This window comes from Monoraphidium neglectum (assembly GCF_000611645.1).
Source record: "Monoraphidium neglectum strain SAG 48.87 unplaced genomic scaffold scaffold00326, whole genome shotgun sequence".
Classification (NCBI taxonomy): Eukaryota; Viridiplantae; Chlorophyta; class Chlorophyceae; order Sphaeropleales; family Selenastraceae; genus Monoraphidium; species Monoraphidium neglectum.
Window position 1 is genome coordinate 17,256 of NW_014013302.1, and position 13,971 is coordinate 31,226.

General features: G+C 64.9%; 2 protein-coding genes across 2 annotated transcripts in view; one reads left to right on the top strand and one right to left on the bottom strand.

Annotated features, from left to right (window-relative positions):
• The window catches only part of MNEG_2779 (hypothetical protein), a gene marked incomplete at both ends in the record, with an annotated part of 6,631 nt that extends 4,095 nt beyond the window's left edge, over nucleotides 1-2,536 (bottom strand). Inside the window, 7 exons of the mRNA XM_014048745.1 lie at nucleotides 247-412; nucleotides 644-842; nucleotides 1,016-1,104; nucleotides 1,298-1,380; nucleotides 1,595-1,830; nucleotides 2,164-2,262; nucleotides 2,435-2,536. Of these exons, the coding sequence (XP_013904199.1) occupies nucleotides 247-412; nucleotides 644-842; nucleotides 1,016-1,104; nucleotides 1,298-1,380; nucleotides 1,595-1,830; nucleotides 2,164-2,262; nucleotides 2,435-2,536 (974 nt within the window). The remainder of the gene's footprint in view (nucleotides 1-246; nucleotides 413-643; nucleotides 843-1,015; nucleotides 1,105-1,297; nucleotides 1,381-1,594; nucleotides 1,831-2,163; nucleotides 2,263-2,434) is intronic.
• A 2,438-nt stretch (nucleotides 2,537-4,974) lies between these two features.
• On the top strand, nucleotides 4,975-13,849 carry MNEG_2780 (putative DNA mismatch repair protein Msh6-2; the record flags this gene model as incomplete). The annotated part of the gene is made up of 16 exons (XM_014048746.1): nucleotides 4,975-5,079; nucleotides 5,258-5,374; nucleotides 5,539-6,043; nucleotides 6,210-6,423; nucleotides 6,654-7,713; nucleotides 7,880-8,256; nucleotides 8,382-8,485; nucleotides 8,684-8,786; nucleotides 9,123-9,269; nucleotides 9,525-9,722; nucleotides 11,577-11,829; nucleotides 12,008-12,143; nucleotides 12,287-12,384; nucleotides 12,576-12,669; nucleotides 12,925-13,174; nucleotides 13,537-13,849. 16 exons carry the CDS (start codon nucleotides 4,975-4,977, stop codon nucleotides 13,847-13,849), a joined length of 4,074 nt encoding a protein of 1,357 aa, XP_013904200.1.
• Between the last annotated feature and the right edge of the window lie 122 nt (nucleotides 13,850-13,971).

Below are 13,971 nucleotides of genomic sequence, written 5' to 3' on the forward strand. Positions count from 1 at the left end.
CCACTGGAGCCAAGCAATACGCTCGCCAACAAGACCCTCACAACGTGACCAACTTACACCAGGTAATTTGCAGTCTCTAACAATGCATTTGTTGGGAAACTCATGCACTAATGTGCTGTGAGCGTGGTACTCTCCATGTTACCTTCTACGGCCGCCATGACACCTGGGGCGGCAACGCGTGTGTTCAACCATTGCTGCACCTCAGGTGTGGCTCGGGCGCACCACGTTGCGTGTCCCCCACCTCACTTCACGGTCAGCCGCCCCAGGATGACGTCCTTGCTGCCGTCGCCCGTCAGTATCGCGCACTGCAGCGGCCTGGTGCCCTTGACCTCAACGCACTGCAGCTTGGCGGGCAGCATGGTGGGGCGCTTGAAGTCCGTATCAAACACAGCGGGGTATGCCGCCGAGTGCCCTGCGGCGTGTGTAAGTGTGCGAATGCGGGTGTTTGTTGCGCTTTGGGATGGGCGGAGGGTGTTGGTTTGGGGGTGACTTCACGATGTTTGGGAGCATGCGGCGCATCACATAGGAGGGCCGCAACCAAGCCTCCTTGCCCATAAGGCTGTGCTGGTGGCTTGGCCGCCCCGCAGGTCGACACTGTCGTCATGCGCTCGGCTCCTGGCCCCAATTTTGCCGTCACTCTCACCCGCTTTGACCAACGCAGCCTCGAGGCGCGCCACCAGGTACAGGGCGTGAGCGATCGGCCTCTTGAAGCCAAACAGCTGCGACGTGAACGAGTAGAGGTGGATCGGATTGCGGTCCCCCGTGAGCGCCCCGAAGCGGCGCCCCGCGTCGCCGGGGACCGACCAGGTGGCCAGCAGCGTCCGCGCTGGCGGGGCCTCCGCCTGCAAAGAGGCGGTTGACGGGGGGTTGAGAGGTGCGGCCAAGCCGCGCTGGGCTCGCAGGTGGCTGTGAAGGGTTGTGGGCCAAGTGAGTGCATGGCAAGGGCCGGGCAGCAGGGCCGACGTCGGTGGCACCATGTACCACAACAGATGGCATGGCGCGTCGGGCCGCCCACCGCGGCTGCCGCCTTGCCGCCGACCGGCCCGCGCTCCCTCTTGGGGTTGATGACGATGACGGTCAGCGAATTGGTCCACACCACCTCGCCTGGAACAGAAAGGCCAGGGTTTTTGCGTTCGGGGGCTTTTGGGGACGGGCAGGCAGCAACAGGTCACAGAGGCTTGTGCTTAGCAGGGGACCCACAGTGCACTTTCGCACCAGGGATGGCGGCCTGCCCGGCTAACCCTGCTAGCTACCAGTGAGTTGAGTACATTCTACTCCTCTAACCCGGCAGGCTCACCGTTGGGGGTGGCCCCGGTGGTTTCGATGATGATCTCGATGTCGCCCTTTTCATTCTTGACATAGTTGGGATCGATGCGCACGCTGCGGGCGTGGCATGGAGCAGGGCATTGCAGGCAGAGGGGGTGCGCCTCTTGTCATAGATGTGGATGTTGCGCCTGGCGGCGGCAGCGCACGGCCCTGCAGCGCAGCACCTGCAGGGCAAAGCGCAGCTGCTGGTGCACGAGGGCGCCGCGTGTCTGCAAGCCGCAGCCAGCGTCCGTCCTCACTGCCACGCGGGATCGCCACCCGCCTGTACAGCAGGCGCTCTTCGCTGGCCAGCGGCCGCTTCGCCTCCGTCCTGTTGCGTGCCAGCACACTGCCCAGCACATTGAAGGGGAAGTCGGGGTGGCTCATGGCCAGCATGCTGAGGCGGAAGCTCTCGGCTATGGGGTACATGAGGGGGGCATCCTTGGGCGGCACGTCGTAGCCGGCCAGGCGCAGGAACGTGGCGTAGCACTGCGTGTCAAAGGGCGTGGCGCTGGCCAGGGCGAGCTATGGGAGCGGACAGAGAGGAGGGCAGTGTGTGTGTGTGTGTTAACACATGCCAAGGTGCTACAGGCTCAAGAACTTTGCTCAGGGGTACGGAGGGATTCTCTCAGCCAAGGGTGCGTCAGCATCAAGCAGGCATCGCTGCCGCGGTTGCCCTTGCACGGTCTCAAGTGCTTGGCGCCGGCGCACGGATGGCCGCGGCGCGCACAGCCAGTGGTAGGTGCGGGCGGATGCCGACGCCGCAACAGCGCATCATCTGCCTGTATTTCACAGAATAACCACACACGCCCGCCCGCCCGGATCGCCTCACGCGGCCCCTTGCACTGAGAGCCCCACCTTGACCTCCTTGTGGCCCGTAAGGGTTTTGGGAACCTTGCCCTTGCGCACTGCGGCGCGCAGGAGCTGCAGGTACAGTCCGCCTAGGTTGGGCAGGGCCTGCAGACCGAGGGTTGAGGAGAGCGCGTGAGGCCACCCCCATGCATGACACAGCGATCGACGACGTTGTACGCTGCCTCCTTCTGCGTTTTGATCCGATGGCAGGGCGATGCAAGTCGAAACGCTCCCATCCGCTTGTTCTTGGCGCAACCAGGGCGCGCCATGCCCTCACTTGGAGCTTGGACGGGACGTTTGGGGGAAGCGCCAGCGCGAGCAGCAGCACAAGAATGGGTGCCGCGGTCACGGCGGCGACCGCCAACAGTATGCAGCTCATCCTCGCGTCCAGCTGCTATAATTTCTAAAGTAGTCTAGTGAGCATCCACCTCGCGAAGCCACGGCCAACTTGCCCAATGACACACAACGTCCAACAGACGCAATACAGTAGGAGCTGTTGTGATACGCCTAATATAGGGCAATTTTGAAATCAACATGCCATATCAACATCTTCAGTATACTGAAGGATAAGCCCGCGCAAACTGCTGTGTGTCAAGTGATCACATGTGATCTGCACATCTGTGACAGGCTCCAATGAGCTTGCTGCAATCCTTGAACTTCTATTCCGAAGTTCTGCAGGTGAGTACACGAGGCTCGTGCAAGAGATGGTGCTGATAGTGCATCACAGTCCCCATGTGTCACGTCTGGCAACAATGCCCGCTTGAACTGCGCCATGGCACCCTTTGTGCGTTGTCACCGCAGCATAGTCACCTGTTATTGCAGGCACCACTGCCGTATGAGGAGCATAATGTAGTGGCCAGTGCAGCACAGTTGGCGGTGGCGCACTTCGGGCCCCCGGTGCAGCGCCATCCACAACTTGCACAGGATGCCACTCTGCAGCCACAAGGACTTGCAACCCCACGGCTGCCAAAACAGCAGCAGCAGCAGCAGCAGCAGCCGCAGCAGCAGCCGCAGCAGCAGCAGCAGCAGCAGCAGCAGCAGCAGCAGCAGCAGCAGAGGGCTCCGCTTGCAGATGTCGTGCCACCAGACGCGAACGTCAAGCCTCTAACCCCGTTGACAGACAAACTCCTCAAGGCAACATCTGATGATGGCGCGCCGCTATGGCAGCCATGGAAGCAACATGCAGGGCAGCACCACCATCAGCAGCAGCAGTGGGGCCAACGAGCGGGCACCATGCGATCAGCACACATGCGGACGCAGCACGCAGCAGGCAGCAAGGTTGTGAGTGCCAGGAGCCTGTTGGCTCATGCAAAGCAGCAGCAGCAGCAGCAGCAGCAGCAGCAGTGGCAAGCGCAAACGGTAACGCTGCAGCAGCAACGGCAGGTGGCAGGGCCAGAGCAAGCAAAGATTCAGGCGGGCCCATGCACATGGCCAAACACACTATGTGGACCGCAGCAGCTGCAGCACCCAGTGGGCGTCTCGCAACCAGTGCAACTTAGGCAGCAGCAACACCTACCACCTGAAAATCACCCGCAGGGCTTGGGCCCGCAGCGGCAGTGGCAGCAGGAAGAACAGATGGAGGTGCAGCCAGCATTTGAAGCGCAGCCGTGGGGAGCGCCGGCGCCGCCGCAGCAGCAGCGGGAGCGGAAGCAGAGACCAACCCCACCCGCAGCTTTGGGCACCCTCCATGCAGAAGCAACAGCGCAGCAGAATCGCCCGCGGCACCTGTTGGCGAAGCTTGAGGCAGCAGGCTTCGGCCTGGGCGATGAGGCGGCGGGCGAGGACGGGCAGCGGTGGCCGTGGCTGGGGCAAGAGCGGCGGGACGCCCAGGGCAAGCGCCCAGGTGGGAGGTGGGACCAGAGGGGTGTGCGCAAGATCTTGGGCTGTGCATGTGCATGCATGTACGCGAGGCTAGGCCTGCATGTGGCACAAGGCCTCTAACGCCACGCCTGCCGTGCACTGCCCATGCCTGGACCTCAGGGCAGCCTGGCTTCGACCCCAGCACGCTGCACATCCCTGCAACTGCGCTGGCGGCAATGAGCGAGTTTAACAAGCAGGTGGGTGTGATTTCACGAGCTACTTTGGAGCCATGGCGTTACCTAAGGCTGTACTGTATGTCGAGCCCGCATACGAAGGACCACAAGGGGCCGCCTCTGATGACGCGCACCGAGCGGCCCTGCCCTGTTCCATGCCCCCAACTCACCAGTTCTGGAGCATCAAGAGCCGAGCCATGGATCTCGTCCTCTTTGTGAGGCACGGAAGGTGTGCATGAGCCAATGTTGCCGGGCATGTCGCGCACATGGGCGCCCCCCGCTGTTGCCATGCTTCGCCTGGACAGCCTCGGCGCCCCCAACGCATGGGTCCTGTGCAAGCAGGGCCCCATGCACTTTGCCCTCAATCCTGCGTGCCCCGCAACGTTACGCATGGGGCACGCGCCCTCGCAGCTTCTACAACCTTTTCGACACAGACGCGGACCTGGGCATGCGCGTGGGCCTCAATCTGAGCGGCAGGCGCACCGCCAACATGTGGAAGTGCGGCTGCACAAAGGACGCTTTCGCCGCCTGGGCTGCCAAGGCAAGATTCACCTAGGCCCCTGCGGTCATTTGATTGCTGATAGCCTATGGCGCGCCTCACCTTTTCTTGCCTGCGCCTGATCACATGCATGCACTTGAACGGCTTAGTATTCTGTCAATATCATCGTCACATTGTACGTGCCCCAAGTTCAGAAACCTTGCCTGGCACATGTGCACGTGTGCCGGTCTCTCACCCCATCCCCAGGTGCTGGCGTTGGGGTACAGCGTCGGTCGCGTAGAGGAGATGCCGCGCAGCCAGGCCGGTTCCGCAGCAGCTGCCAGGAAGCTGCTGGAGCGGCGGCTGGTCAAGATCTACACACCAGGCACGGCCGTCGACGGCCTACTGGCGGTGAGCGCTGACGCCCTTCCTGGTCCGGGGAGTTGCAAGGCCAGCCCGCGGCCAGGCGAAGGCTGCAATTGCACAGGATTGCGCCCTCAAGGGGCTGCTTTGTTACAAACCACGTATAGTTTGCAGCTCACGCACCCGCATGCACTTCTTGCCAACACCCCTGCCAACTCTGGCGCAGGACGACCTAGGGCAGGATGCGCGCCCCTTCCTGTGCGTGGTTGAGGCGGCTACGGGGCCCGGAGGAGGCGGCGTCGCGGCCTTTGGCGTCTGCGTGGTGGACGTTGCTGCGGCACAGGTGAGTCGACAGGGAAAGTTGGTTAATCTGCTGCCTTCTTGTGCTTTGCTGTCAGTGTGCAGCAGTCCTGTTGTAGTCCCACCAACAATGCCCATTCTGTGCTTCCCTGCCATCTTGACCCTCATGCCGGCCCCCTACCGTGCATCCCTGCCTCGCCACACAAGGTGCATGTCGGCTCGTTCAGGGAGGGCTCCCCGGCGCGCCCCGCGCTGTGCACTGCTTTGGTGCGCTTCGACCCCGTCGAGGTCCTCTGCACCCGCGGCGCCCTGTCCAGCCCCACCCTCGCCGCCCTCGACGCACACTGCCGCCCCGCCGGCGGCGCCGGCGCTGGAGCGGTGCTCGCCCCGCTCGCGCCGGCGGCGACGGCGGGGTGCGGGGGCGCGGGGGAGGCGCGGCGGCTGCTGTCTCGCGCGCTGCCGCCAGCTGCTCTGCGCGCGTTGGCCGATCTGTTGCCATCAGCCAGCGTGCAGCAGTGGAGCGCCCCGCAGCTGGATGGTCAGCAGCATATCAATGGCCCGAACCGCAGCAACGGCGACGCGGGCGGGCTGGGCGGGCTGGGGCTGCAGGCGCTGGCCATGGCTGTGGGGCAGCTGCAGCGATGCGGGCTGGCGGAGGAGCTGCTGCCGACGCTGATGTTTGCTCCGCTGGACGTGGATGGAGTCCCCACGGGTAGGCTGCGCCGCTCCATCCGCCTTTGGCAGGGCCAAACGACTCACAAACGTCACATCTGCCTAAGCTGTTGTGCTTGCAGTGCCGTGCACATGGCACCTCTCTTGTGATTACTCACTCAGGCTACGCATGCCGCTTTGTGTGTATACTGACCACGAATGCGCAGGGGCCATGGAGGCTGGTCGTAGCGGCGGCGACGGCTATTCCCAGCAGCCGGCGCACCCGCCGCAGCGCCAGCACATGCTGCTGGACGACCGCGCCCTGTCAACGCTGCACGTGCTGCAGGGGCCCCTCGGGGAGCGGCGCGGCTCTCTTTTCGCAGCGCTCGACGGCACCGCCAGCGCCGCTGGGAGGCGGCAGCTCCGCCACTGGCTGTGCAGGTGATAGGCTGCTCGTTTTACTTCTTTATCCTTGGGAATGAGCCTGAATGCAGGTACATCGCATACGTAGCTGGCTGATGTTTTGCATGTGGTGTGTGCGCGTGTTGGGGCTTGCGGTGCTGCTCGCGTGTGCGGCAGCACTGCATCCCAGCCATGCCACAAAGCGCACAGTCGAGCACGCAGCTCACCGCATGACCACACGATGACATGGGCGCCATCCCCTGAACCAGGCCGCTGACTGTGTCCAGCCTGATTGAGGAGCGCCTGGCCGTGGTGGACCTCTTCAAAGAGTACCCCACGCTCGCCAGCGCCCTGCAATCCGCGCTGAAGCGCATGCCTGACACGGAGCGCCTGCTGCCCCGCGCCGCGCGCGCTCTGCAGGCGCTGCTGCGGCGCGCGGGCGGCGGCGGCGGGGACGCCGGCGGCGGGCGGCTCGGCGGGGAGGCGGCGGGGCCGCGGGTGGCTGAGGAGGGGGCTGGCTCGCAGGATGCCTGGTTAGAGGCGGTGGGGGAGGGGCAGCTGTCGGATCAGTGGCTGCAGCGGCAGGGCAGCGTGCCGCACCCAGTGGCGACTGCGGCAGCAAAGCAGGGGCGGCAGCCGGCGTGGCGGGGTCTGTTGCAGGCGCGGCAGCAGCAGCAGCAAAACCATGCCCAGCAGCAGCCGCAGCAGTCCACACGCCAGCACCACGTCCCAGCGCGCAGCGCCTGGGGCGCCGCCGGGGGGGCCAGCGCCGCGGGCGGCGTTGATGCAGACCCTGCTGATGGCGCTTGGGCGGCCGACGCCCGCCAGTCCACGTGGCGTGCGGTGCGACAGCTGCCAGCGGCGCTGTCTGCGCTCGTAGAGGCGGTCGCCATGCTGCGCAGGCAGATGGGCCAGCTGGGCGTCTCGTCCTCGAAGCTGCCGCTTGTCCACAGGGCGGTTGTGGAGGCGGCCCGCTGCGCAGGGCCGGTGGCTGAGGTGTCGCGGCTGCTGGAGGGGGCGGAGTGGACGCAGCAGGCTGGCGGGGGCGAGAGCGGGGCGTCATCTTTCGGTGAAGGAGGCCTGAGGCTGGCAAAGGGTGCGGACGAAGGGTGCGACGAGGCGGCGAAGGAGCTGCGGGCAGCTGAGGAGCGGCTGACCTCTGCAACACGCGAGGCGCTCACGATGTTTGGGGGCAGCGCCGCAGGTCGGCAGCAGCAGCAGCATCAGCAGCGCGTCGGCGGAGGCCAGAAGCGGCAGCAGCAGAAGGGGAAGCAGCAGGAGGCGGCGGCGGGCGCGAGTGTCGTCGATGTCGAGGGGGGGCTTTTGCAGGTGCGCTGAGAGTGGCCTGCAGTCCACGACACCTGGAAGACTGTTGGCTTTCTGGCGATCCACGCTTCTTGTCCAAGCAAGCTGTGCATTCATCAAGCAATGTGCACCCTGCGCTCATAGGCTGCAATCAGGATGTCCCCGCTTGCGGCCCACAACAATATTGCAGGTGCCTGCTACTTGCGGCGGCTTGCTGGCGCCGCCCCACTTTGAGTTTGCTGGCCATGGCTCAGCCCCTGCCACCATCCTGGTGCGCTGCCCGACGCTGCAGCGGCTCGCCGCCGCCCGAGCCGCCGCCGTGCAGTCGATGACTGACGCAACCGCGGCCGCGCTCCGGGCGGCGGCCGGGCAGCTGCTGGGCAGCTATGCCCCCTTGGCAGCCCTGGTGCAAGTAGCTGCGGAGCTGGACGTGCTCGCGGGGTTTGCGGCGGTCACGGAGGCGGCGCCGCCTGGCGCAGCGTTCTGCAGGCCCGTGTTTGCAGCTGCCGCGGCTGCCGGCGCAGGCTCCGCCGCGGGCACGCCACCTCTGCACTTCAAAGGCCTCTGGTGGGTGCCGATGTTGATTGTGGTTCCATGGTTTCGTGCCTTGTCGTTGCTGCGCGCCGTTCCAAATTCTCCAGCATGCTGCTCACAAGGCCTTTCGAATGTGCCATGCGCCCGCGCACTCACAGGCACCCGCTGTTGATGGCGTGCGGCGCGGGGGCGGCCCCTCCCATGGGGCAGCCCAACGACCTGCTGCTGGGTGGGGAGCAGCCGGGGGCACTGCTGCTCACAGGTATGAGCGCCGGCGCAGCTGAGCGGGCCAGCGGGTCCGGCGACGCACGCGCGCGGGGCTTGAGAGACGTGCGGGCTGAGGACCAGGGCCTCCCCTTGTGGCCTCTCCTGATGCAACGTCCTCAACACTGCCCTGTGCCCCTCGCTGCCACTTGTGCACCGCGCCACCCACATTGAGCGCCCCTCCGCCCCCGCCCAGGCGCCAACACCAGCGGCAAGAGCACGCTGCTGCGTGCCGCGTGCGTCGCCGCCATCTGCGCCCAGGTCGGCTGCTACGCGCCAGCCGCCGAGGCTCTAGTCAGGTGGGCCTGGTGTGGGGACGCAGCACAGGCGGCCTTGACCGTGCAGCTTGGGCGCACCTGGATCCCGCAATGCCGTGGGCCGCCCATGATCCCTACATGCTGCTAGTGTGCTCTCTCACACAAACAAGTGCACACATACTGCACACGTGCACATGCCCACACATACCAACTCATGCACAAACAGATATGAACATGCTGAAATATGCTTGCACACACACCCACACACGCGCGCGCACACACACACACACGCACCCGCACACAATTGCATGAGCACGCTCGCGCTCACACCATACACACCGCCTCGAATATCATCCCCACTTGCACACCCCATGGTAGCCCCGTGGACGGCATCTTCACACGCATGGGGGCGCAGGACCGCATCATGCTGGGCCAGTCCACCTTTGCCGTGGAGATGGCTGAGGCGTCGCTGGCGATGGCCCTGGCCACCCCCAGCTCACTCCTGGTGCTGGACGAGCTCGGCAGGTGGGTGTCGATGCGGGCCCCGGGCCAGAAAAGGCGTGCCAATTGACACGCGAGGGCCGCCGTCAGCCGGAGACGCTCGCTGCCAAACGTCCGCCTTGCGCTGCGCGTAGACATCGTGCGTCAATCCCTTGGTGCTGCGTGTGTTGCGTGCAGTGTCTTGATCCAGAATGGGCTTCACTATTTGCAGTCCATCCCCAACCCGTTCCAAATCACCCTGATGCACTGCACACTGGCGCCGCCGTGTTACACATCCAGGGGCACCAGCACGTTTGACGGCTGCGCCCTCGCGTACGCCGTTCTGGACCACCTCACGGGCGGTGGCGGTGGCAGCAGCGGCGGCCGTGGCCGTGGCGGCGCGGCGCCGCGCGTGCTGTTTGCGACGCACTACCACCGCCTGACGCTGGAGCCGGGCTTGTCGGGCCGCGTGCAGCTCGCCCACATGGCCTCGGAGCTGTTTTCACCTGTACCCCTCGGCGGTGATCATCATCATCATCATCATCAGCAGCAGCAGCAGCAGCAACAACAGCACCAGCAGCAGGGGGTGGGCGCGTGGTTTGACGGCGGCCTGCCACAGGGTCCCCTGCTGCATCAGCCGGGGCGGCTGGCAGGGTCCGTAGCAGCCAGAAGCCACGGCGCCGCGGCGGTGCGGCCCATTGTGGGGTCGTGCGGCGGCCTGGTGCTTCAAAACACGTTCCAGCTGCGACCCGGAGCAGCGCCAAACGGCAGTTGCGGCATCGCCGTTGCCGCCGTGGCTGGCCTGCCGGCCGGCGTCGTCGACCGCGCGAGGGCCGTGGCCGCGGCGATGGAGGGTGCGCACGGGTGCCGTGCAGCAGCGGCGCGCCAGGACGTGAGCCCACGTGCGGGTGGCAGCGCCGCGCTGGCGGGCTGCGGGGCTGCGGCACACTACGATGCACGGCAGGTGGACGAGCAGGCAGGGGTAGCGGCGGTAGCAGGGGTAGAGCAGGCGGGACGTATGCAGGTGGAAGGGTGGCAGCAGGAGTTTGACGATGAAGAGGACTGGTGAATGGGTGCTTTTTTAGGTCAAGTGCCTCACCCCAGTCTTTCACATAAGTGTCTGTTACATAGCGGTGCAATTGTTTGACGATGTATCTGTATTGGTGCTTTTAGCTGCAGGTGCTGTGAATGCTGCCCCCGCCGGCCTGCGCAGGATGAAGGTGTGAAGTGAATTTCCAGGTTTTCAATATCCAGTCAGATGAGATGCTAGGCCATGCCAATGTACTTGGAAGCTGTGACGTGCCTCTGCCACAAGGCTTTGCGGCCCTCGACCAGTCAGCTGCCATGCCTTAGACACTCAACCTGCAGCGCCTGCAATCATGCGCGTATTTGTGTGATCGTTGTCAAGCGGAGGCTGCCTGGATGCCGCGGTTCTGCAGCACGCTGCAGCAGTTGCTGTTTGCATTTCAATGCTGGCCCACTTCTGCAGCCAGGGGGTCACTGAGAGTGTAGGGCGTTATTGCAAGCGCAACAGCTTGATTGGTCATGATCTAAAGGATCAGGGACCCTGTGCTACGTCGAGGTTGGGCTGGAACGTTAACCAGCAACACGCCTCAGGTGTTGCGCATGTGCTCTGGGGCACAGCTGTCACCCCCTCGACCTCTGTAAGTCGTGGTTGGCGTGCATGCCTTTGTGTATGAATCAATAACCACAGGAGAAAGATGGAAATTGCACATACCTTGTGTGCGATGCATCGGAGATAGAAACGCGACACCACTGAACCACCCGCCCACCCACCGACTGCACTCACTGACTCACCACGTCCATGTGGCACTTGCTCAGCACTTGACGGCGATTTGACGCGTGCACAGCAAGCATGTCTGAATGATTGTGCGTCACAGCGCACACAAAAATGTACACATCGTAGCATCAGGGATCATACAGATCACGGCGATTCAAACATGCCGAGCGCCAGCCTCCAACTTGTGGACGCCCAGGCCACGGCAAATGGTGCGGTAGAGCACCTATGAGCTACAGAGCGACGATGATTTGATGCCCAGGCCTGCGGCGCAATGTGGAATTGAGCAATGCGACCTACTGCCCCGGTGCATGCGCAGGTGTCTGGCACGCCATTGACGCCCAAAGCAAATCTTCTGATGCAGCCCTGGACACTTCCAGAGCCAGGTTGGGCTTTAGTGCATGGCGAAAATATGGCACAATTAGCGCCAGGATTCGTTGAAGCTGTGCCAAACTCTTGCGAGACGGCATGCAGCGCAAGCGCCCGCCGTGCTGCAGCACTACCAGCAGCGCAGCAGCAACCAGACTGCGTTGTGCCATGCACCTGATCTTCAGGTACCTTGAGCAGCAGTGCGTGCTGAACGCCGCGGAGGGGCTTGCTAACGAGGCAGAGGCCCTGCTGGCCAGCCTCGGGCTCTCGGACACCCACAGCAGTCCACCGCCCGCCCCCGCGGCCTCCGGGGCCGCGGCGGGCCCGGGCGCGGCCGCAGGCCCGGCGGCGGCGGCCGCGCAGGCGGCGAGCGCGCTGCGGGGAGCCGGGCTGGCTTGCAGCGCGGCCACGTACGCGTCACTCGGGCGGCACCTGCAGGTGGGGAGCTCAGCAGCGGCCACACTACGCGCGGTTGCCCTGCGCGAGTGTGCGCCCGCCCTCGGCAGCGATGACTGCGCCGCCTTGCCTGCAGGAGGGGGGGCCTGATGGTGCTTTGAATAGTACATACGCCTCAATTGGTTGATATGTTGCGCCCATTCGTGGGCTTGTCCCGCAGGTGGCCAGGGCCATGCAGCGGCTACAACTGCCAGACGCCCCAACCTCCAGCTTGGCGGGCCGCAAGGGGACACCAGGCATTGCAGGCCTACACCAACAGCAGCAGCAGCAGCAGCAGCAGCAGGCAGAGGAACGCGGTGAGCGAGCGGCTTCATCTGCACACCCTCTGGCAGCACACCCTCTGTCAGCAACTACAACGCACTGCACGTGCGTGAGTGATCCCACCTGGACTCGACCTGCCGCTCACTGCCTCTCACCGGCGCCTCGCTAACACTCGCAGATGTGGACCCGCAGCGGGACGGCAGCCCGTGGCACCTCCTGGGCGTGACGCCCGAGACGCTGCGGCAGCAGCACTGCCTGCACAGAGCCGCCGCTCAGGTGCGTGCGGGGGGCGGCGGCGCTCCTTGTCGATTGACAATTTTAGGGCCCAATCAATCAGTGGTCGTGGGCGCTTCTTGCTGAAACCAGGGCTGTGTGATCTGAACGACTTGGTGCTCTGCTTTGAGTCTGTTCCCGCCACCATACTTGACCCCGCATTTGTCCCGCCCCCTGCCTGGCCCCATCGGCAGCGCGCGCACGCCGGGGCAGCGCGCGAAGTGGAGGCGCGGCTGTCGGCGCTCGCGGACTCAATTATATCTGCCGTCATGGGGGCCGGCGCGTCGGGTGCGACGCCCGCGGCGAGCGGTGTTGCGGGGGAACGGGCGGTGGGCTGCCCTAAGCGGGGACGCTGCCCCAGCAACGACCGCGTGCAGATGACAGCCAACACAAACGCCTCAAACAATTCCGTACTTTATGGGGGAGGCGTCTGGGGAGGGGGCGTCTTTCGCAAGGTACAGCTGCTTTTACTTAACACAGAAAAAATTCACCCCCATCCCCTCTCTACTGGTATCCCGGCATCCCGTTGTCGCGTCGCCGCAGGCGACCCGTCCGCGGCGGCGCACGCGGCGCAGGCGGTCCGCGACGCGGTCGCCGCCGCCGGCGAGGCCGAGGCCGAGGCCGGCCGCCTGCTGCGGCGCCACGCGGCGCTGTGCCGGGGCTACTTGGACGCGCTGGGGTCGGTGCATGGGGTGCTGCTGCAGCTGGTGGAGGGGAGCCTGGTGGGCAAGCAGGCGCGGCTGGACGCGGAGCACTGCAGGTGGCTGGTCAGCCACGTCAGGACGCTGCACAGGTGAGGAGTGTCCTTTGGAGGGTGCATGCGTTGGGGCTTGGTAAACTTGGGGAAATGTCGTGCATGTGGGTGTGATTGTCCTTGTTGAGGAGTGTGTCAGGTGTGCGCACAGCAGACGGAGCACTGCAGTCGGGGGAGTGCGCAGACGTGATACGTCCGGGGACCAGCGGCCGGTTGTGCTAGTTTGGGGGATCGGGCGAGCACGAGCTGCAGGCAGGATGGCAGATTGCGGCATCAAGCATGGTTGTGAAGACGATATTGCTCAACCTGGTATCAAGTCTAGCGCTAGCGGGGAGCCATGCGCCTGGCCCCCCCTCTTCATGCACAGAAAGCCCGGCTCGTATGCCCCCCTCCGCCCGCAGCAAGCTGCGCGTGCTGCAGTCGCAGCTGCACGTCGCCACCTACACCTCGGAGAGCGTCCCCGCGCTCAAGGCCGTCGCGGCGACGCTGGCCGCGGAGGAGGACGAGGCACGCACCACCATCAAGCAGGTGCGGCCCGCCCAGCTCAATCCCGGCTCGCCAAGCTCCCACCCGGCTTCCTTTCGAATGCTGCGAAATCGCGTGCGCTCCCGGCACTGCACGCGCACCGACTTCCCTCGGACACTACGCCCTGGCCGCGCTTTGGATGGTCGAGCCCGCGAGTGCATGCCGCCATGGTCGTTTGCTTTGGTTTAAAGGCCGAGTGCCCCTCCCCGCTCCTTGTTGCGCAGGTGTCTGCCCGGCTGCTGGCGTACCAAGAGTGTGGGCCGGAGCTGGCGGACATCGTGTGGCAGTACGGCCAGGTCAAGGTGCGGGGG